Source organism: Ciona robusta, chromosome 3 (assembly GCF_009617815.1).
Source record: "Ciona robusta chromosome 3, ASM961781v2".
Classification (NCBI taxonomy): Eukaryota; Metazoa; Chordata; class Ascidiacea; order Phlebobranchia; family Cionidae; genus Ciona; species Ciona robusta.
Window position 1 is genome coordinate 5,987,693 of NC_143237.1, and position 21,308 is coordinate 6,009,000.

Consider the following 21,308-nt stretch of genomic DNA (forward strand, 5'->3'; position numbering starts at 1 on the left):
ACTGCACAGGTACACAAATTACGTGCACAAAGGTGAGAGATCGCCTTTGTCTTGCCTTTTTCTTACACTTTACCTTTTTCTTTCGTTAACGGGAGCGATAGTCGTCTCATTGTGGTCTCATGCGGCGATTAACTATGACAACTGACCACTTAACCTTTTGTACTAGTTAAAAGTGTTTTGACAGTGTAAACTGTAAAATTTGTAGTGTATAGAAATGTACTGAACCATGTTGCCTATGTTTGTTTTCTTCAATTTTTTCCTCGACATATATATTGTATGATTTATGGGTGCATTGTACGTAAAGCAAGATTTTGTTTTATGAACAGTTGTATTTCTTTGAACAGATAGTTTTAATTTATTATTAACCGTATCACAATGAATGTTGATATGAAACTGGAGCCAAAAACAACATCTATTACTGACGAATATGACGTTGATTGGAACCAAAAACTAGGAACAGGTATTTCTGGCCCAGTTCGTGTGGCAACAAAACGCAGCACTGGTGATAAATACGCGATTAAGGTTGTTGTCGATCGGCCAAAAGCCCAGCAGGAAATCCAGATGCATTGGATGTGTAGTGGCCATCCACATGTAGTTAATTTGTATGAAGTTTATCGCAATGAGCTTCAGTTTCCTGGTGAATCCGAATCCCAGTCACGTTTGTTGCTTGTGTTAGAATTGATGGATGGAGGAGAACTCTTCTTTCGCATCAGCAAGCAACATGGCTTTACTGAGCGGCATGCAGCAGCCACTACCATGCAGATAGCGCTTGCGGTACAGCATCTACATAGTTTAAATATCGCTCACAGAGACTTAAAACCAGAGAATCTGCTTTATAAAGACTCATCTGATGAGTCACCTATAAAGCTATGTGACTTTGGCTTTGCGAAACTTGATAATGGTGATTTGATGACCCCACAGTTTACACCCTATTACGTTTCACCACAAGTGCTGGAAGCACAACGACGACACAGAAGAGAGCGATCTAGTGTATCTGTATCGTCACCTTATACTTATGATAAAAGCTGTGACATGTGGTCTTTAGGAGTTATCATTTATATCTTACTGTGCGGGTATCCCCCATTTTACTCTGAGCACCCTTCTTCTCGTCGAGCAATAGACCGCAGCATGAGGCGTAAAATTATGAATGGAACCTATAATTTCCCTGAGCGAGAGTGGGAAAGGGTTTCTGAACCAGCCAAAGACATTGTTCGTAAACTTCTCTGTGTTGATCCCCATGAACGCATGAGTATTGAAGACCTAGTTCAGCATCCTTGGTTAAATGAAGAGGTTCCAGACACTCTACTTCAGTCACCTGTGTTCATGTCCAACAAGGCAAACATGCAAGATACAATTGCCCTTCACTCTTCGCATGTACGTAATATGAGGATACCTGATCGGCCAAGTAAGTTAAAACCTGTTGAATCTGCCGTGAATCCAATTTTAGTGAAAAGACAACAGATCATGCGTCAAGGAGAAGAAGGAAGAAAGATGCATTCACCATCTCCACCTCCACCACCTCCTCCATACATAAAAGCAGTACGTGATGTGATTGCCTGCTGTCTCATCCCCAAGATATCTTTAAACACTGAAGAAAAGAAGACTGCATTGATTGATGCGGTAGCTAGGGCTGTGAAAGAATGGTCAGAAAATGAAGAACTAATGTCTGCTTTAAAAGAACAGTCTTGGAATGGAACAAGCTTTAACGATGAAGTTAACACTTACGAGCTTGGATGTGCATTAAAGGCTCTTCTGAAAGGGGAACAGAAGCATTGATGTGCATGTGCAGCTGCTTTGTTTTAATTTAAGCTTCATATTTTGTTCAAAGGGAAACTTGTAATGGGGTTAGGTACTATAGTTTCAATTTCATCAAAAAATATCATTTTGTCAATCTTTTTAATGCTTTATTTTACTGAAATCATCATCATTGACCTGTTCACCTGTATACATGTTTATTTTACTGAAAACTGACACATCTTAGTTATGAACTATTGAATATGAAACATTATTTCACTCGTATCTCCCTATTTCTGTTTCAACTTTATTCATCTTAATCTTTTAATTGAAATAAAACTTTTGTGTGAGAGTTTTTTTATTGACTTACTTTATTGCAGGTGCAGGTTTTAAGAATATGTTAAGCAAATAATATCTTATTATATATATTTGTTAATACCACTGAAAACATATGCATAATGCAGTCAGGGAAACCAAACATGAATGATCGGTGGAAGCAAACTAAAATCTGTTGCACAAAAACACATTTGCAGCTCTTGACAAGAATAATAGGGATATAATATATATATTACAATAAAATACATAGCTGTAAATACTTAAATACCATTTGAAAGCACATGGCAGTGTCGTTACATAAAAAGTGCAGTATTATGTTTAGTTCTAAAATCATAAGCAGTACAACTCCATATAAAACAGTGATACCCGTCCAAGTTATAAAAGTATCGCAATGGGACAAGTATAAAAACTACTTTCAACCAAAATTGAACAACAATCCAAGTTCGATATTTTTTAAATTATTACATACTGAGCACTACTTTGATTTGTAATACGATTATATACCTTAAGAAAAATTCAATTTTTTTATTATTATATACTAAGCACACTTTGATTTGTAATATAATTACATACCTTACGAAAAATGGAAAAAGCTATAAAAGGAATATTGCTTGGAATGTGATTAAAATTAAATGTAAAATCAAGTGCATCACAAATTACACACATTGCATACATTCAACATTGCTGTAAAATCAAGTAGACTGAAACATGCTTGGAATCGAAACACTACTTTCCAGTATGTTTCTGTGCGATTCCATAAGGCACATGAGCAGCTTTAACCCCGTATTCAAGACCACTATCAACATTACGCTTTTGATCATCAAAAAATAAATGTGGTTTAATTTTTTCCAAGATTGGCCCTTTTGGAGCACCAGCCAAGAACAAAGCTTCATCAATATCTAATCCCCACAATCGCAGCGTCTGAAAATGGATTAAGTTTGTTATTACAATTGAAAACTAATATTGACTGTAGTCTGGAGTTTAATTTTAGATGTACTTTTTTGTGTCTATTTCATCACCATTGAACAACTTCGGCAAAAATGCAACATATCAATTTTATACCATAATCTTTTTATAGGTGTAGTGTACTAGTAGTGTTATGATCTATTAAAAACTCTTACCCTATTGTAGCTTATGAATGATTGGTTTGTTAGTATTATACTATACTCAATACACATTTGTGTTATCTTAAGCACTGGTAAACGCAAACAGTTTAATAATGTACAGAAGTAATGGTCTTGAAAATGACTATTAGATTTCCTATTTTCATATGAAAGTAAAACATTACACCTTACTGCACAACATTAGAATTTATAGAGAGAACAGTGGAACTCATGAACTATTGAATTGTGTTAACATGGTAAACAAAACAACCATGTTACGTTTCATTACCTAGTTACCCACCCTGAGTGCACGTAGGCCAGAGCTGGCAGCACTTCTTGCAGTAACAAGGTAAGTCCTTATCGGGCAGTTTTCAATTATACCACGATCTGTGAACTTCTTTTTTACATCACCAAGAACCATAGCAAACTTTTGTAAAGGGCCTATTTCAAGAGGCTGATCCGCCTTAAGTAAATAAAATACAATTTTGTTAAAAAATAAGTGAACGTGTAGTGAAAAAGGAAGTATGTATAAATATGATATAATTTAGGCTTAGAGAAAAACATTGGGTACACCTGTTTACTACAAGGAAAATATATTGAAGTGTAATAAGTGAACATTCATATACTTTTGAGCATTTACCTTTTCTGCTTCATTTTCAAAGAACTTTGTGAGACCATGTTCTTTGGCAATAATTTCAGATTCGTCTGAGAATAAAACTGCATCTCCATCAAAGGCAATCCGAAGTTGTTCACAACTTGATTGGACAGCACCATCCCCAGAAAATACAGTAGCAGCTGCAATTCCTGAAACCAATTACATGTGTAACGAATTAATAAACCTATTTCACCTTCCACAGCCGAAAAAAAATTAAATATTTAATGTTAATACGACTGACCAAAAAAACATACGGTTTACATTCAGAACACATAGTTTAACTTTAAGCTCCCACCTTCATTTAAAGCTTCCACAACATTATCAGAGTCAGCAGATAAATATAAATCAGTTCCATAAGCAGCCAAGTAACCGGTGACACTTTTGCCCGCTGTCAAGCATATCCTTTCAATGGTAAGAGCTAAAAAAAAGGTAAAATACTTTAGTTTATATAGTAGTTTCTTTTAATGTTTTGAATATTGAAACTCATATTACCTGTGCTTAAAATGTATTATAGTTTATTCAACTTGGTCATCAGAATATTTATTGTTGAAATAAAATGAGTAATAATAAGTGAACTCAAACCAGAAATTAGTAAATTTCTACAGTCTACAATAAAGCTGCCTACCTTATTTATAACCATGTGGCAGCACTGGCAGGATAACAACAGTCTGACTGTCACAGTAATTATTACAACACGTTCTATCTATGATTTCATACACTTTTTATTTGTAGTGTTTGACTGTGCTTTGAGCACAGATTTAATGAAATATTAAATGGCTGGATTTTGTAATGATAACAGCTGACGCAGCCTGGTATGTGCTGTGACAACAATGCTTGCATAAACCAAATGCAATGGTTATAATAATTTTTGTAGCGTGGAGACACTTGCGTAATAATTATAACAATGCTGAGAGTTTGCCTTGGTGAAGTAAAATATAACTTTCCGTCTTTGTAAAGAATGATAAAATAAAATTTATTTTGTCTTTTCCGTCACGTTAATGAAGAACGGGAGAGTTTACAAAAGTGAAAAGACAGGTAGTAACGGTAAAAGAACAGTTGTTAAAACACACTTATTTATAAAAAAAGGAAATATTGTTTTGGAGAAAGTGCGTGACCGTTACACCCTATTCGTGCACATGTTTTACGCTATATAAGCCCTTCCAGTTGCTGTGCGGGCTGGCAGACAAGCTGTTTAATACTTGGCTGTTCTCCCTGTTTTGTTTAGCTTAATATTGTTTAAACTTTGGGTTTTCAGCATATTGTTCTGGAATCCTTACTGTTTTTCTGGAGTTGAACTGAGACAGTGTGGCTGTGCAAGCTATGCAATCTGTACGCTAGAACAAATCAACCATGACTGCACCTCCTAACTATTCGCTGCCCTTGAGATGGGTGGTAATCTGATTTTTACTGCACTAATGGTAGCAGCATTAAGCCTCTAACCAAAATCGTCTTGCCTAAAGTTGGACTAACCAAAATAATTGTGCCAATGTAGTTTAGACATGTCACATGTGCATGTCGATATGTCGTAAACAACTCACCATGATAGTTGATGGAATTGATCAAGGCAACACCAATTTGTGCAGAGTTATTGCTCATTAACACAACATCAAACAAATGCTTTTCATTTGGGTCAAGTTCAAGCAATCTCAGGTTAATGCAAGTCAATGCCTAGGTCGTAAAATAATCATATTTTTAATTGTTAGTTAAAATTGAACCAAAAAATGTCGATGTTTGGTAAAGAATATTATTAATACATGCTGATGACCGAGAACTAGCCTAAGCATTTATTTTCTTCCATGTGGGGATGACTAATTTTTTTAAGCTGTTGCCTGTGGGAAGCTATTTTTGTAATTACATAATCAGACTAGATTTTGATTCGCAATAAAACTGGTTGGGCTACTTGTTGACTTAATAATTATTTGGGTAATTTTATTCATAGTTTTAAACACATCAGATTTTATTCACGAGATGTTTACTTCTCAGGTTATTGGCATAAAAAAATCAAAAAAATATTCACCCACAAAGTAACATACGTAGTAACTCATAAGCTGGCACTAGGTATTAAACCTGTGTGATAACGACTGTCGTTTCAGGCCACACGAGAGTAAAGTAAGTTACATTCATTCATGTTTTATTAATCTAATATATTCACATGTATGAAAGGGGTTTATTTGAACCAACATAACCCATAAAATAAGTTTTTTAGTTCATATTTAATTTTAAGGAAAAATTACCTGGACGAATGGGAAGGCACTTCCAGGTTTTAATGGTTCATTTTCACGACTGATCATGTGCTTAAGGTAGCTCGAGAGGCCTTGTTCACTGTATATTTTCCTTTCTTCAGTCATGTCAAACAAGGCACGAGATGACAGAGCAATAATTATGGCAGTTTCTGGTTTTGGCTGTCAACATAAGTTCTGGTGTGTTAAAATTTATGTTAACTTTCCTTGAAAATGAACAAACTTGATGTATCACAAACTGCATAGTTTTGTAACCAATTAAGCAAAGAGTATATTATTTAAATGAACTTCATCAAAAACTACTTTTAACTCACAATTTTCCATCGCCTTGTTGCGACAGGACTGACAGGTCGTACATACTTTGCAGGAATCTTTGGAACATTTAGATTTGACAGGTTGTTGTTAATCTCATTAAGCTCCTCATCTACTTCGTTGTCGCTTATATCTTCTTTGCTCATTATGTGTTAAGTAAATATAACAAATTACCGCTGTAATATTAAATTAATGTTTAAAGTTTTATAAAACAATAACAGGCAAATGACATCATCGATGTTTAGGTATTTTAATTTATGATGACATGCAAGTTTTTTGCACACGCATAAACTAGATACAAGAGAACTGGGCTCTAATGAATAGGCACGTTTCGTAATAAACTGATTGACAAAGACGGAGATACAGTTGCTTTGTCGATTAAGACCTCGGTCTATGCATTTTCGTATATGTTTTAATAAATCACTTCTATTATCTCATACGTCATTTCCGTTTCATGTGACTCACTGCTAAATGTTGTAAATATCTCTCTGTCACTTGGGCGGGATATGTAGGCTACCTATAGGTGTTACATGTTCATAACCCTCGTCGTTGTGCTGAAGTATTGCTATATACAGCCCCTTTTGTTAGGAGGGAGGTGCATAATATTTCTAAAATATAAATTTAACTAACTGTTCGCCACGGGTATATCTTAAAAATCTATTGTAGCAACTTCTTTTTTTTATGAAACAAGACAATTTCGATACTGTAAATACTGGTGTCGTGATATATTTGTTCCTACTGTTGAATTTAGGAAGGGGGGTATTGCGCATGCGAAGTCGCCGCGCATCGAACAAAAACAACATAAAATATGGCAGAAGGTCGGAATAAATACACTGCGAGACCTATTGAATATAGGCCATTTGCTCTGTTTCAGAGAGTTTTATTTTATCTACACCGTTGGCATGGCTGTGTCTGATTACGTCAGACATCATGCTGTGCGGATAATTACCATTCATGAAAAAACAGCCCAATCACTTCATTGTCACTTCAGAGACTTGCTTAAATATATAGTAGGGTGGGGGGAGATGGGACACCTATTTAGTCTGTTTTCTCATACCAGGTAGAATACAAAGAAAATTCAAAGAATTTTAAAACCGTATTTCACGACTTTCATAGACCGTTGTTATTTGTTTAAAACACGATCAGGATATTTGGATATTACGTGCTAAAAGTGTCCCATCTTTCCCCACAGTACTGTATCACTTTCGCCGAACAGTTGTTGGGCACGTAATGGGTATATTAAATAGGTATTTTTCAGTCAAACGCAGTTCGTCTGGTTCTTGCTTTATTAGTAAGTAATTTACGATTACTTCCCAGTCAGAAGCGATAAGTCGAAAATGCACCTAACCCTTAATTAACTGATTGCATTTGATATTTGACTAGTGTAACTCCATCACCGACAAATTCATTCCCTGACTACGTTTTGCAACAGCTTAAGCCACACGGACTCACCACCCATAATCGTTGCAACACGAGTGCACCATACGTTTCGAAACGCATTTATTCGTTTAAGTGGATGTCTTTGGAGTTCACACGCTGTTTGTGCGTTTATTAATCTGCACTTTTAAATGAGCCGAAACCACGATAAAAAAAACGAACCACAATAACATGCGATAAAGCTATTCAAGACAAGCAACATGGACGATCAGCAAAATACAACCTATGGATGTTTTTGTTTACAATTTTAAACACGCCGCCACAAAATGTAGTTGTGTAAACATTCGCAGCTTTCAAATATGAACTGACAAACAGACTGCGAGTTCGGACTTTTGAATTTTTCCATCTCCATTTACGTCACAATGGTTCAGTACAGATGCTTTGACGTCATCGAGCTCACTTGCAGTAAGGGGACCCTGTAAAGTGAGTATCTGGTAACTGTAAAAAAATGCTACAACTACCTGATTACGATAAAACATTGTTAAAACTCACGAATTATAAAAATACACACCAAGGAATATACAGTTACATATATAGGATCTTTGCAGGCTTACAACATATATAGTAGGATGGGGGAAGATGCGACACCTTTTCATTCTATTTTCTCGTTCCATTTGGTAAACAAGGTACATTCAAAATATTTTAAAACCGTATGCTCACGATATTAAGTGACAAAGGTGTTTCATCTCCCCCCACCCTACTATACAAGAAGTTGTGAAATAAATACTGCAAAATCTATTTCTTAGTCCATCGAAGTAATATATATAACACTAAAAATGCGTGTAAGGAAGACATTAGCGGAATGTATTTAAATAGCTCATCAATTAGTGCAACATACCCTAATAGTTTCCATCATGTCTTTAACGAAACCATCAACTTCTACTCCTTCCAGTGCACCGGTGTTGCTCTATATAGAACATATAAAAACTATTTAGTAAGAGGAGGGACGATACGTTAGTGTGCTATATACGTCGTAGACCACATTCTAGAACCCTAAATAAACGCTCTGTGTTATGACAAGTTCGTTACAATATTTCTTAACAATTCCTGTTGCAAAGTATAACTCTATATGAATATAATATAAAACAATTCATGATGAACAGTAAAACCGGTAGGTCCAAGCCATTGCACCTGGTCATAATGTTGGAAAATTTTCTCAAAATCTTGTTTTCTTTGTTCCGCGGAGCCATCCTGGAATAAAAAAAAAACAAAGTTTAGACTTAGCCACGGATCGACGTCAAAAGCAATATTGAAATATTTTACTTTAATAAACAGCAATTTAGTATATTACTATGGGGTAAGATAGGACCGCTTAGGACTGAATATCCTGATCGTGTTTTAAACAATTAACAACGGTGTATGGAAGTCGTGAGAATAATGTTTATAATTCTTTAAATGTTCTTTGTTTACAACCAAATGGGTCGAGTAAAGAGAATGTGAAGGCGTCCCATCTTCCCCCACCCGACTCTAATAATTTTTCACCTCGATTCGAAATTGTAGAAGAAAATTCTTAGATACGTTTACAAGCCTGGCCATATCTTGTAAAGTTAGAAGACCGTCGCTGTTGAGATCAAACAAGGCCATCTGCAGAGAAAAAAAGCTTTTTTTTTTTCATTATAAAAATTGATTATACTTCCATATATAGCGTTACATTATCGATCCCATCTTCCAATTAGAAAGCAGAAATTAATTCATTTAAAAGGTTTTCTAATTTGACTGTATAATTACTTTGCGCTAATCGGTTTATGATCTTTAATACAGTAGGGTGCTGGGGGAAGATAGGACACCTTTTCATTCAGTTTTACGTCCCATTTGGTGGAAAACAAAGAACATTTAAAGAAATATAAAACTGTATCCTCACGACTTCCATAAACCGTTGTTATTTATTTAAAACACGAATTTTTGGATATAATGTTCTAAAGGTGTCTCGTCTTTCCCCACCCTACTATATCACAGACTCAAAATATGTAACTCACAATAGATGAAGTGTATTCGTCAACTTGATCAGCTGTTACGGATTCACACCCGGAGGCAGTTATATAATCTGATACGAAATTCTGAAAAAGCATACGTATACATATAGTTATCGTGTAAAAGTGAACGTATTTTGCAACATAAACGGAAACAAATGCTATAAATCGTAAAAGCATCCAACACCTAATTGTCTGCACGTATTTTTTAGATTTGTCTAATGTTTGTCGAGTAATGGTTCATTTGTAAGGGTGTAAAGAGACAGACATTTTCTCATACAGTAAACACTTCAAGATCTCATCCTGAAGCGATGTTTCTTGCCACGAATGCTTAAACAAAGATGGCGCAAGAAAAATAATATTACGCTAGTATTGTAATAGGGCACGAGTGTCGTGACAGTTATCGATATTGTGCGACACATCTGAAGGCGACGAATCAATTCATCAAATATTTATTTGAGCATCACTCACACACGACGCGCAATACTGGCTGATGATGTTTAAACACAGAATATTCCCACGTTGGATATTTTCATGCAGGAAAGCGATAGAAACGTTTCCAACACACGAACATTAAATTCATACAATTACGATAATTTCATGTATAGCAAAACTCATTAAAAAACTTATTCCTTACCCGAAGTTCAGCTTTATTTAGGAACCCACTACGGTTTTTGTCATATCGCCTCCAAATCTGAAAGGCAAAGAATACAATATAGAAAACAAAACAAATTTACAATGATCTCTTTCATGGAGGATTAATCAATATATCGAAAATCGACATGTTCGACGAGTTAATTAAAACAGCGAGAGATTCAATACATTAATATTCGCCAGACTCGTTTGTCAGTTGGTTCGGACACAGTAAACAACATTACAAATATAGAATTTCTGCTTGTTGGGTAAACGAAAACAGTTTGATGCCTAAGCTGTTAAATACTGCAGAAAAACATACCATCATTCCACGGCCCATCTTGCCCCAGTACCACAATATAACTACAATTAATTAAGAACAATAATCAAAATCATCAAACGTGTAATGTTTGCTCTTTGCTGAACAATTCCCTTTCATTTAATGTCAACCACACCCAATAGTCACCGCTGCACTTAGGATATCAATATTGCATGATGCGCTGGGCAAGGAAGACGAAGGTTTATGAGTTATAGAATACTAAAAGCAGGCGATAGGTGTAACAAATGGGTATCAATCACCAATGTCATAACAAAACGCGCGGCAAACTACATAACGGTCTAATGAATTGCATATATATAACTTTACCTGCATAAATGTGACGCTTGAATTCAATGGAATTCGCCGTCGGAAAAACAAAAGGAATTCTTCATCTTCAGGTAACAGCATTTTTGCAAGCTACGAATTTTATTTGCGGGAGAATTAATAAATATTGCAGAAGAATAAACCCACGAGTAGTTACCTCATTCATCGATATTCTACCGTCCTTTGCCTTATCGTAAACTGCCATAAAGAGAGTTTTTACACTATTGTGCTCATCTTCACTAGGCTCCTGAATGGATACAAAATATGAAAAAGTTTACTGAGCACTCCAGCAAAACAAAAGTGGCAAAAACTCGACAAATCATAAGAAAGCAAGTAAAGTTAGACGCGACTTGGTCATTATTTAATAAACGGTCCTATAAAGTAGATATATATTTATTGTCTAAACACCTTCTTAAGTAAATCCTTGGCAAGATCATAGAAAAAAGAATTGAGTTCGTTGCCTTCCATGTAACCACTTTCTGCGAATATAATTTATATATAATAAAAGAATTATAAACTAAGCGACATTTACATCTCAGAGTAATCGTATTACTGTTGTTGTACTCACGGTTTATATCGAAACTTTTCCAAAGCTTTGCGAATTCTGTAGCTGTTATCTTGTTCAAACCTAAACTTCCGTCTATTGCATCCACCATGGCTACACTTTATCAGGATTCAAAACGATTTAATAAAATACTGTAGGCTATACCGGCTGTGTTAACATTAAAAATAATTATTTAGCCTGTAGCATCGCTGGCCACTAAATTGTCGATATTTTTTAATGTTTAAATATTCGTATACAGCACCACAGAAATACGTGCGCTGTATCGACTAAGAATAGACACTTTGTAGTGCGCAGTGGTTGCGTTCACCGAAACACAATGGGGTGCATGAATATTTCATTACACCACACCAATGCAGGAAGCTTTTAAAGAACCAGAACTGAATAGCCTAAACCTTCGTCTGACAGAATACACAAACACATTAGATCGCGTTGTATATATACTTTAGTAAAAACGTGTTGTCAAAAATGGGATATCCTGTAAAACTGATTGTCTCAAAGTAAAACCACTCAAAAACTAAATTGACCCTCAAACATGCTGCTGATGACATCAACCAATTGCTATCACCTCAATACACCGTTTTTTAAATTACCATACACAATACTTGCACGCGTCTGCTGCAAGCCCAAACACGCTAACGGTCATCGCAGTTTTCAGTGATATACCACACGTGATTACGTTTGTCCAACCGAAGGAGTTCTTCCTGCTTGTCAAAGCGCATCACAAAATAATTTATGATATTTGCGCAACAGATACCAGTAGGCATACGCTTTCTATTACAATAGCTTTGCGCCGCACAGCAATAATCGATTAGTGGAAAGTCATTAGCTTTGACGATCGCTGCTTTTAAACTGTAACACCATGTGAACTATTACTACAGTTAAGCTGCTAGTATCATACAAACAAATTTGTAAGGTGAATGGCAACTTCACTGTAACTGTAGGCTGTGGCTTCCTTTTAGTTCAGCTGCAGTGACATGACAGCACACGTCACTATTTTCATATCGTGTTTCATATCGACCAGTTCCATGTAAAGAAGGAAACGACTTAGTGGAACTACTAGCTACACGTTTGTTTTCAACTGCTTGCCATGAAGTACAATTTTACAACGAAGCGTATGGTATATTTCGTCAATCGACTTTTAAATTCTTAATGTCGCCGAGTAGCGAGGGAACAGGCATTGGCGGTAACACGGGCGGGCCACGAGCGTGTGGCATTACTGCTTTATAAAATGACGACCACTTTTCTGGATCTCTTTTTCGCTGATCACGCAGCACCAGTTCTTGGTTCATGTATTCTTCGTAGTCGTTGTAAGGTTCGGTATTTACTTCGCCGCTAGATGGCGAAGCGAGCACAACTGGAAAGTTATGCCGCAGTTGGTCGAATTCGACAATGTGATAACCGACGCGATTGGCCTTCTGCTCATACGTTTCTTGCGTACGAAGTCCCTTAAAGAAACACTTCACAAGATTCAGCATGGTTTTAGAACCTTCAATTTTGACATAAATGTCTTTAATTCCTGAAAGCAATATAATATTTATTAATCATCATTTAAAATACACCTTAAATTTTTTGTAGAAAAACAATAAAGCAAAGTTTTTTATTCAAGCATAAAATAAAATCCTTTTTCCAAAGCATACAAAAAAATTAATTCGGCAACTACCTAAAGTAATAACCAACAAAATCTCTCCAAAAAAATACACGATAGATAGAAATGATAGAATTTATGGTGACACTTTCCACAATGATTTTTCTTACCAATTAGTTTGCACATGTCCCTTATTGCCCGGTGACATCTTAAACCATACCCAGCAGGTTGCTTCCTGATGTACATCCACGTTTTGTGATGATTCACATAAACATCTTCAAATACTGTTCTTTCCTCCCACCTGTATATTAAGCTTATTAGACATGTATTTCAACAACGTTTCAATAAATAAAACAGCCTTGAAAAAATGTGTAAATAGGAGTTTGTGAAGTAAAAGAAGACTATTACACATATAACAAAGTCTGTACTGTAGTTCAGATATTTTTATACACCCACAAAAAAAAACCTAAAAAATTAATTTAATAGTTTGGGAACTAGAAATGGTCAAAGTTGGGTAACCTTTTTTCTATGGAAAATCTATGCATTGTTGCACCGTCATTTTTATCTAAGCAGTTTGATTTTATAGTGTCGCATCCAAACAAATATTACCGAATGTATATTCAATAACTGTATTTTTTTAACTTGTTTATTATTGTGTTAAAAATCTAACCTTTCAAAAAACTGAAGACGATTGATCGCTTTTATCCTTGCTTTCCTCACTGATGATACGATAGTGGGAGCTGTAGCTCCACCTACTCCTATCAACCCGTTACCATTACCGATGGCAACACCTGATCGCATGGAGTAGATTCTTCCACGCTCCATGCTCATATGAGAAACACGCGCCACATTCAACAAGACACAGCTGAAGTCTTCATACGAATGACCTTCTGCAGGTTCAGGTGGACCAAACTTGAGTCCTCCCCACTGACCCCCTGTCCATCCACGATCAGCTGCAAAATTCTGTCTTTGTAATTTTTTGGCATTCTTATTCTCCTCTTGCTTGGCGAGGAATTCATTTTGTTCACTTTCTTCTCGCCTTCTGATCTTATTACCAAGGGGAGCATTCAGTCCTGGCCATTCCATACCAACAGTTCCCTCTCCTAATATCTTCCCCTTCCCCAGGTCAATTTTCTTTTTTACAACAGCACGTTTGCCTCTGCCAGATCGCTTTGTTGTGGGAGAGGTTGATTTCCACAATGTGTCAGCAGGAAGACTTGACATGAAACTGGATTTGTATCGAACAGCATACTGAGAAGGACAGCCGCACTTTGAAACCAGCACCAAATGGTGAAACTGCCGAATCATACTGTGACCAACATACAGAACATGTACCGGTGCAGTTAACTTATTTTTACCTAATTTTAATTGTTGATCATCAGTTGCCTAAAATGGCAGTGTGTAATGCAGTGCCTTATAACATTTTGTACAAATATAAACTGTATACCTAAATATATTGGTGGAACTCTGCATGCAACTAATCCATGCTACAAATCAAATGAAACACACCATAGTTGGACTTGGACAATACAATGTACAATCGTGTCAAAATAGAAAACACATTTGAAATTTATACAGAAGTTCAATCATTTCATGCAGAATGAAAAGAGCTTATTTTACATCAACAAGCACTAAAAAATCCTGAAGGCCTAGTTTATAGAATCGCACAGAAACTGGCCTACACAATGTAAAAAAGTAATAAAGTCTTCATACATGTTTTGGCTTTACATATACACTTACACTGTATCTAAGTAGTAAATTTACATTTAGAAATAAAGCAACCATCTGTTTTGAAAAGGACAATTAAAAAAAACAACATAAAACTTCAAACTTATTTCTTAACACTTAGTGTAAACACTTTACTAGTTTTTGATAATTTGCACTTGGGAGTAAGTACTAAGTTAGGATGCAAGCATTTAGAAGTTTGTTTCAGTTCCACAAAACATTCTGTTTCAGAAGATCTGTTATCACATACTGGAGGTTCTTTAAATTCTTCATTTTGATCAGATACAATATGTTCTTTGAAAAGTTTGAATTGAAAAGCAGAATCCCGGATATCCTTAATTGTTTCTATGGACGGTACATTCTTTTCGCTCTCATTTAATGACACAAGCTTTTTCTTTTTAGCAGAGGCATACTGCTTTGCAAGGATGGCCTTTTCCAGCATTTCTAACTTGTGTTTCTTGGGATGTTGCTTGGTAGATGGATGTAAAAAGCTAGTTTCTACTATGTTTTCTTTACATTCTTCACTTATGTTTTGTTGCTTGGTGTCTTTTTGTGGTGCAAGTAAAGGTGCATCAGCAAACACCTTAACTCCAAATGGCTTGTTTACCACCTGCTTGGACTTGGAGGCAAAATTCAAAGCACTCTGGGTGTCTAATAAAGAAGAAAGTTCTGGTGATACATTCAACACAAGAGCAGTGTGTGAAGAGCCACCTAAAGAGTCTTGAAGAAGCCGTGTTAGTTTACTATCACGGTAAGGAATTCGTACTGGCTTGCTGGAACACAAAGCATCTACCACCTTACTTAAAACATGTAACGATGCATTGATTGCACCTGATTCCTTTAAACGGACGCCAGCATTACCAGTTCTTCTATTATCTTCAGATCCAGCCAAATCAATGATGGACAACTTTGCAACTTGACATTTTCCAGGAATAGTATTATTTTTTGAGTAAAGTTTGATGATAAGTATAGCATGTGAACGACTTGATCTTTCATTAAGCTTTGTTTTTTCCACTCTTCTATTTTTTGAGGCTGGTACAAACACACTCTCAAAACTTTCAAAATTATCAATAACTTTCTCAGTAATTCCGGGAATGATAATACTTTTTTTTTTATCTTCTTTGAGAGTAAATGATTTTTTAGATGTAGACAGCAGGTCGAGAATATTCTCCTGGTATATCTCTATGTAAGACATTGAAAGTGTTTGGGCTCCAGGTTCATTGTTTTGTCGAACTCTGGTGAATAAACTCTGCATTACTCTCGGAATAAAACCGGGCGAATCATCGGTTCCAAGAATAGTGTGAGTTTTTCCTGAACCTGTTGGGCCGTATGCAAACACTGAAACATTCTCCAAATGTGTTAAAAACCGAGACATTTGAGGCTGCACTACAGTTCCAAAGATCTCTTCCTGGGAAGTATCTTCCCCAAACACTTGCTCGAATTGGTAATTGACCGTTTGAGTTGTGTTCCTCCAATTAATCATTTCAAGTTCTCTGCCAGACACTGCGCGGATGCAAGTCTCTTCCGGTTCTTGTCCTGGAGCATAAAAGACAGGACGTAGCCTCACATAAACCCGAATGCTACTCATATTTATAATATTTAATGTTAAAAATAGTGTGATCTGTGAATTAAGTTAACATTGGGTTTGATAAAAAGTACTCTTAAATTAAAAGTTATGATAATACCAATTCAAACTGTATAACTAACTTAGGTCATATTGTCATTATTATTTTAAACCCTCAGACATGACTGAATGAAGTCGAACTAACGTATTTCTGACACTGATCAACGATTTATAACAAAGCAAAACGCTCTATTTCATTAAAGCGAACTGTTTCTGTCTAACTATTACGAAATTGACGTGACTTTACTACTCATGTTAGATACACATCGTAACAAATATACGTGATACTACAATTCAAAATATTGAATAAAGCAGCGCGGAACATCGGAAAAGGCGGAACGACGGAAAATCGGCGGAAATGCGTGAATGAATAAATGTGCTCGCTTACCAGGTACCACCAAAGAAAATTGATACACGTATGTAACCTTTTGGGTAATTGCTTTTAAAACCCAATTAGTGACCATCAATTGCCACTAAATGTGTTTTTCAAGCACACATACGTCAACAATGGAAACAGCAACGGGCTTTAAACCTAAAACTATAGGTTAGAGGCAGGCGTGCTGACCACTGTGTCAGAGCATTTGATGTAGTGTAGTGACTATGTGGATCCACAATCATTATTAATGTTGATAAGTTGATAACATTATCCATCCCAAAGAATTCTTGTGTGCGCAAGCCATAGTCGAAAAACTCATAATCCAGCAACAATCATTTATTTTTTTATATTAGTATTTACAGCGGAATTATAGCTATGATATGCATAATCTGTAAAAATAAAACTGTATAAAATTACACTTACAGATACACTTTGGCAAATGCATTATCATCGATTATAACTTAAGACTTTAAAAATATATTCATATTACTTTAATTGAGACATTTAAAACAATTAAATGCCTAAAAATTAAAGAGTTAAATAATAAAAAACTTTGAACTGAAATCATTATATAAAATAATGATTAATGATGCTACAGCTTGGATGCCATTCTCTCTTCCTTGAGTTTTTGACGTTTCTGGAAAAATTTCATCGCCTGAACTACTACATCTTCCGACTGAAATCGTTCAATTAAGCGCTTGAATTCAACTTCATTCACATGAAGCAAAGTTTTTATCTCTGGTCCTCTTATCAATCTTTTTCCATAAATCATACTCTGTAATTCAGTGAATAGGATTACAAAGTGTTGTCTAACACCGTAACAAAATATGTAATATGATTAACTATTAAGATATAAGAGGTTGTTAAAAATCATGCTTCTTGTATGAAAATTATTAAAAAATAATAATGCTAATTTTTAATAAAACCAGTTCTATCATTTTTTAAACAAGATACAAACATTTTCAGTATGAACAAAATAGTTCCCTGCAGGAAAATGGCCTTAAAAGTAATTTTACTTTTATTGGGTTATCAATAATTTCTTCCACACGCTTCTGAACTTCAGCTTTGAAAACCTCTTTCGGAAAAACTTCGGTAACAAGACCTGCAGTGTAAGCTTCTTGTGCTGATAATGTGCGATTAAATAGTAACATCTCATTTGCCTGTATTAAATACAAAATGATGCCAGTTTAGTTTTGTTGTACATAATGAAAGCACAATTTGTTCAGTTTCTCTGAACTGTTTAGAGACATACTGTGTTTTCATTACTGTGTATTGCTTTTATTAAACATCAGACACACCATCTCCCCACCTTTGCATAGCCCATAGCTTTTGAAAATGTGTAAGATGAGCAACCTTCCGGTGCAGCAGCAATCCGTGAGAATGGGGTGATGAATGTACTGCTGGATGAGGCATAGACAACATCACACAATGGTAAGGTGGTAACACCCATGCCAATAGCAGGACCATTGACAGCTGCAATGATTGGTTTAGGAAAGGTAATCAATCTGTCGACCAGATCTCTGTTGAATTTAATTAAAGAATCAGCAATTTAAATATTTGTTTGGTCGAAGAAAAACTTGCTTGAATATCTGAAGACTATCCACAACATCTCCAGGCATAGAATTTCCACCGAGAAAATCTGCTCCACTTGTGTAATATTCCCCTGTACCAGTAAGTACAACCACCTTAACACTTTCATCACTTTCCAACTGATTCAAGTGGTGGGTGAGGGCAACTTGCATCTATGAAATAATATCACAAATAAAATAACATTTACACAATATTGTTTTTATTTTTTGACTTGAAACAACGTTAAACCAACCCACCTCTGGTATGATTGCATTTTTCCTCTGTGGTCGGTTGAATCGCAGAATTGCATAACCTTCTTTTATTTCAAATGAAATGTATTTACTAGACATCAGCAAGTTTTAACCTATATCCTTATGGTATATTAAAAGTTATGTAAAATTTGGCAGCTGACCTGATATACATAATTCAAAAGATGTTAAAAATCTGGTAACAATGTAAAAAGTATACAAGTGTGCTTATAATATTCACATTGCATTAAAGATCCAGTTTACTCACTAAAACATTGATTTTGATATGCTTCTACTTTAAGACATTCCAAGATTCCAAAGTAAGCATTTTTCTAGTTCTAAATTATCTAGGAATACCTGCAAAGATATTTTGCATGAACCATAAAAATTATTATAGATAAAGTACAGTTATTGCAAAGCAATGGAATTTAAAAAAGCAATGGATTAATTTCAATTATTAAAAAGAGAAAATAAACATGATGTACAAAAGATAAATATAAGTAATTGAGGCATGTTTCAAATTGGGTTCGCATAGTACATCTTCTAACATTGCAACTTGTAACATTGGATTTTACTATTATTTATAACTACAGAAAGTATATGAATTATAATAATACGTTTATGACATGTTACTGTTGTTTTACAACCACGCGAGGATAAACCAAGTAACATTTATTCATTCATTCATTCAAATGAATGTCTTCACAAGAAAAGTTAAAGTTTTGCCTTTCTTGCTTCTTTAATTTTTTTTCTTGCCTCAAAAAACTTTTCTCTTTGAAGGGTCATATCCCCAGATTGGTGTCTTTCATCCAGCCGCTCAAGTTCCTGGTCATTTACTTTAAGCAGAAGTGGAATCTCAGGGCCACGTATCAATTGCTTTCCATAAACCAAGCTCTGTTAAAATAATAAGCATGTTATTTTGATCTCACAGAAATACTTATTTTTGCAGGCTATGGCTCAGTAGTTAAGTGCCTGCATTGCATTAAAAATATAAAGGATTTCATGCTTAATGCTGTAACGATTAGGGATTTGTTTATCCATGGGTAAGACATTTAATGATAGAACCCTGTGGTCAGTAATGGGTTGTCCAAATCGTCAACCATGCAGAAAAAATAACTTTCAAAGTTGCATACTTGGTAAGTGGGCAGAAGATGTATAAATGAGAAAATGTGTGTTATAAGACTGTTGTTGCCCCACTATGTGCAGATAAAAAGGTGTCATTTATTCATTTACTGTGCAACAAACCCCAATACCTTTATCGGATTATCAATTAACTCCTCAACACGTTTCTGAACTTCGGCTATAAAAACTTCTTTCTGAAATACTTCAGTAACAAGACCTGCTATATAAGCTTCATGCGCTGAGAACATGCGATTGAACAGCAACATTTCATTTGCCTACACATATAAATTGACTTAACATATCATACTCTTATTTATGTATTTATTTACCTACCATTTTTTTAATTTCAAAAACTAAAAATGAATCAAACACAAAATTCTTTAACATTGCGTTAAATAAATTTAACCATTGATCTGACTCTTGTTGATACACCATATTGTTAAGTTATTTTTTAAAAGAAGCATCACGCTCTACACATAGAACTTTACCTTAGCATATCCCATGATCTTGGGAAAGGTATAACTTGAACAAGCCTCAGGAGTCATCCCATTACGACTAAATGGTGTTAAGAATGTAGCATCATCAGTTGCGTACACCACATCACATAAACCAAGTAAAGTAACCCCGATTCCAATGGCAGGTCCATTGACTGCAACTATGATAGGCTTTGGGTATTTTATGAGTGTTTCAATGCAATCCCTAAAGAATAGGTAAATCTTACAAAGTGACAATACCATCGCCACATTATAATTATGAAGCAAATTGGTTACGCATTAACAATAGTGATATATTATGGTTTGGAAAAAAACAATCTTACCTAAAATGATTGGCCTGCTGCTTTTTGTTCTGCCCCTTTTTACGTTGGTCACTGTCACTTAAATCTGCACCACTAGTAAAGTATTCTCCAGTGCCGGTCAAAACTACGACTTTTATATTTTCATCATCTGAAACTTCTCGAAGATGTCTAGAAATATCTCCATACATCTAAAAAATCATAATACAGATGAAGAATATTTCATTTACAGTACCCAATTAAAGAGTAATAATAAAACAGACAATGTTTAGTAGTTTACATGTTATAACATTGTCATATAACTACTTGAAAATATACCAATGTCATATTTATCTAATGTTAAAATGATTTGTAAACCTGTATATCCTTCTCACCTTTGGTACCATTGCATTTTTTCTATGTGGTCTTGCAATTCTTAAAATGGCGTATCCTTCAAACTTTTCCAGCAACACAAAGTTGGTCAACATTGCCATTGCACAATTTAACAAAACTAATATAACCTAACCCCTAAAAAACTGAAGACAGAACTTCAATGTGAGCTATCCGGTAAATGGACAACGAATTTTGGTAAATTATTAACAGGAATCCAGCTTCAATTTGCTGCATACATTACAATGTAAACAGAAGACACAACTGTA

General features: G+C 35.2%; 7 protein-coding genes across 9 annotated transcripts; 1 reads left to right on the top strand and 6 right to left on the bottom strand.

Annotated features, from left to right (window-relative positions):
• Positions 1 to 129: 129 nt before the first annotated feature.
• Positions 130 to 2,114, top strand: LOC149738560 (MAP kinase-activated protein kinase 5-like). Its single transcript, XM_089874149.1, has one exon. The coding sequence runs from the start codon at positions 376 to 378 to the stop codon at positions 1,774 to 1,776; it is 1,401 nt and encodes a 466-aa protein (XP_089730275.1). The 5' UTR covers positions 130 to 375; the 3' UTR covers positions 1,777 to 2,114.
• Positions 2,075 to 6,597, bottom strand: LOC149738561 (cytosolic 5'-nucleotidase 1A-like). Of its 2 annotated transcripts, none has more exons than XM_089874160.1 (7): positions 6,383 to 6,595; positions 6,063 to 6,230; positions 5,367 to 5,496; positions 4,124 to 4,246; positions 3,814 to 3,977; positions 3,475 to 3,636; positions 2,075 to 2,991 (listed from the first exon to the last, which is right to left on the bottom strand). In XM_089874160.1, the coding sequence occupies exons 1-7, from the start codon at positions 6,524 to 6,526 to the stop codon at positions 2,797 to 2,799; spliced, it is 1,086 nt and encodes a 361-aa protein (XP_089730286.1). In that variant the 5' UTR covers positions 6,527 to 6,595; the 3' UTR covers positions 2,075 to 2,796. The 2 variants fall into 2 exon arrangements, with proteins under 2 accessions (XP_089730286.1, XP_089730287.1); XM_089874161.1 differs by having other exon boundaries at positions 2,852 to 2,991; positions 3,463 to 3,636; positions 6,383 to 6,597.
• A 1,304-nt stretch (positions 6,598 to 7,901) lies between these two features.
• LOC149738562 (secretagogin-like) lies at positions 7,902 to 11,797 on the bottom strand. Its single transcript, XM_089874167.1, has 10 exons — positions 11,632 to 11,797; positions 11,472 to 11,542; positions 11,221 to 11,310; positions 11,067 to 11,156; positions 10,425 to 10,481; positions 9,794 to 9,874; positions 9,300 to 9,401; positions 8,949 to 9,008; positions 8,656 to 8,724; positions 7,902 to 8,233 (listed from the first exon to the last, which is right to left on the bottom strand). Exons 1-10 carry the CDS (start codon positions 11,717 to 11,719, stop codon positions 8,111 to 8,113), a joined length of 831 nt encoding a protein of 276 aa, XP_089730293.1. The 5' UTR covers positions 11,720 to 11,797; the 3' UTR covers positions 7,902 to 8,110.
• A 929-nt stretch (positions 11,798 to 12,726) lies between these two features.
• On the bottom strand, positions 12,727 to 14,994 carry LOC149738563 (small ribosomal subunit protein uS5m-like). The gene is made up of 3 exons (XM_089874158.1): positions 13,884 to 14,994; positions 13,384 to 13,514; positions 12,727 to 13,144 (listed from the first exon to the last, which is right to left on the bottom strand). Exons 1-3 carry the CDS (start codon positions 14,519 to 14,521, stop codon positions 12,756 to 12,758), a joined length of 1,158 nt encoding a protein of 385 aa, XP_089730284.1. The 5' UTR covers positions 14,522 to 14,994; the 3' UTR covers positions 12,727 to 12,755.
• Positions 14,600 to 16,586, bottom strand: LOC149738564 (kinesin-like protein KIF22). Its single transcript, XM_089874143.1, has one exon. It carries the CDS (start codon positions 16,524 to 16,526, stop codon positions 15,045 to 15,047), a length of 1,482 nt encoding a protein of 493 aa, XP_089730269.1. The 5' UTR covers positions 16,527 to 16,586; the 3' UTR covers positions 14,600 to 15,044.
• Positions 16,587 to 17,253: 667 nt separating this feature from the next.
• Positions 17,254 to 18,908, bottom strand: LOC149738565 (enoyl-CoA delta isomerase 2-like). The gene is made up of 5 exons (XM_089874175.1): positions 18,765 to 18,908; positions 18,520 to 18,680; positions 18,248 to 18,458; positions 17,955 to 18,098; positions 17,254 to 17,713 (listed from the first exon to the last, which is right to left on the bottom strand). Exons 1-5 carry the CDS (start codon positions 18,855 to 18,857, stop codon positions 17,531 to 17,533), a joined length of 792 nt encoding a protein of 263 aa, XP_089730301.1. The 5' UTR covers positions 18,858 to 18,908; the 3' UTR covers positions 17,254 to 17,530.
• Positions 18,909 to 18,973: 65 nt separating this feature from the next.
• Positions 18,974 to 21,186, bottom strand: LOC149738566 (enoyl-CoA delta isomerase 2-like). 2 transcript variants are annotated; one of them, XM_089874168.1, is made up of 6 exons: positions 21,045 to 21,186; positions 20,695 to 20,861; positions 20,366 to 20,576; positions 20,009 to 20,152; positions 19,512 to 19,649; positions 18,974 to 19,112 (listed from the first exon to the last, which is right to left on the bottom strand). In XM_089874168.1, exons 1-6 carry the CDS (start codon positions 21,141 to 21,143, stop codon positions 19,053 to 19,055), a joined length of 819 nt encoding a protein of 272 aa, XP_089730294.1. In that variant the 5' UTR covers positions 21,144 to 21,186; the 3' UTR covers positions 18,974 to 19,052. The 2 variants fall into 2 exon arrangements, with proteins under 2 accessions (XP_089730294.1, XP_089730295.1); XM_089874169.1 differs by lacking the exon at positions 18,974 to 19,112 and having other exon boundaries at positions 19,183 to 19,649.
• Positions 21,187 to 21,308: the final 122 nt, after the last annotated feature.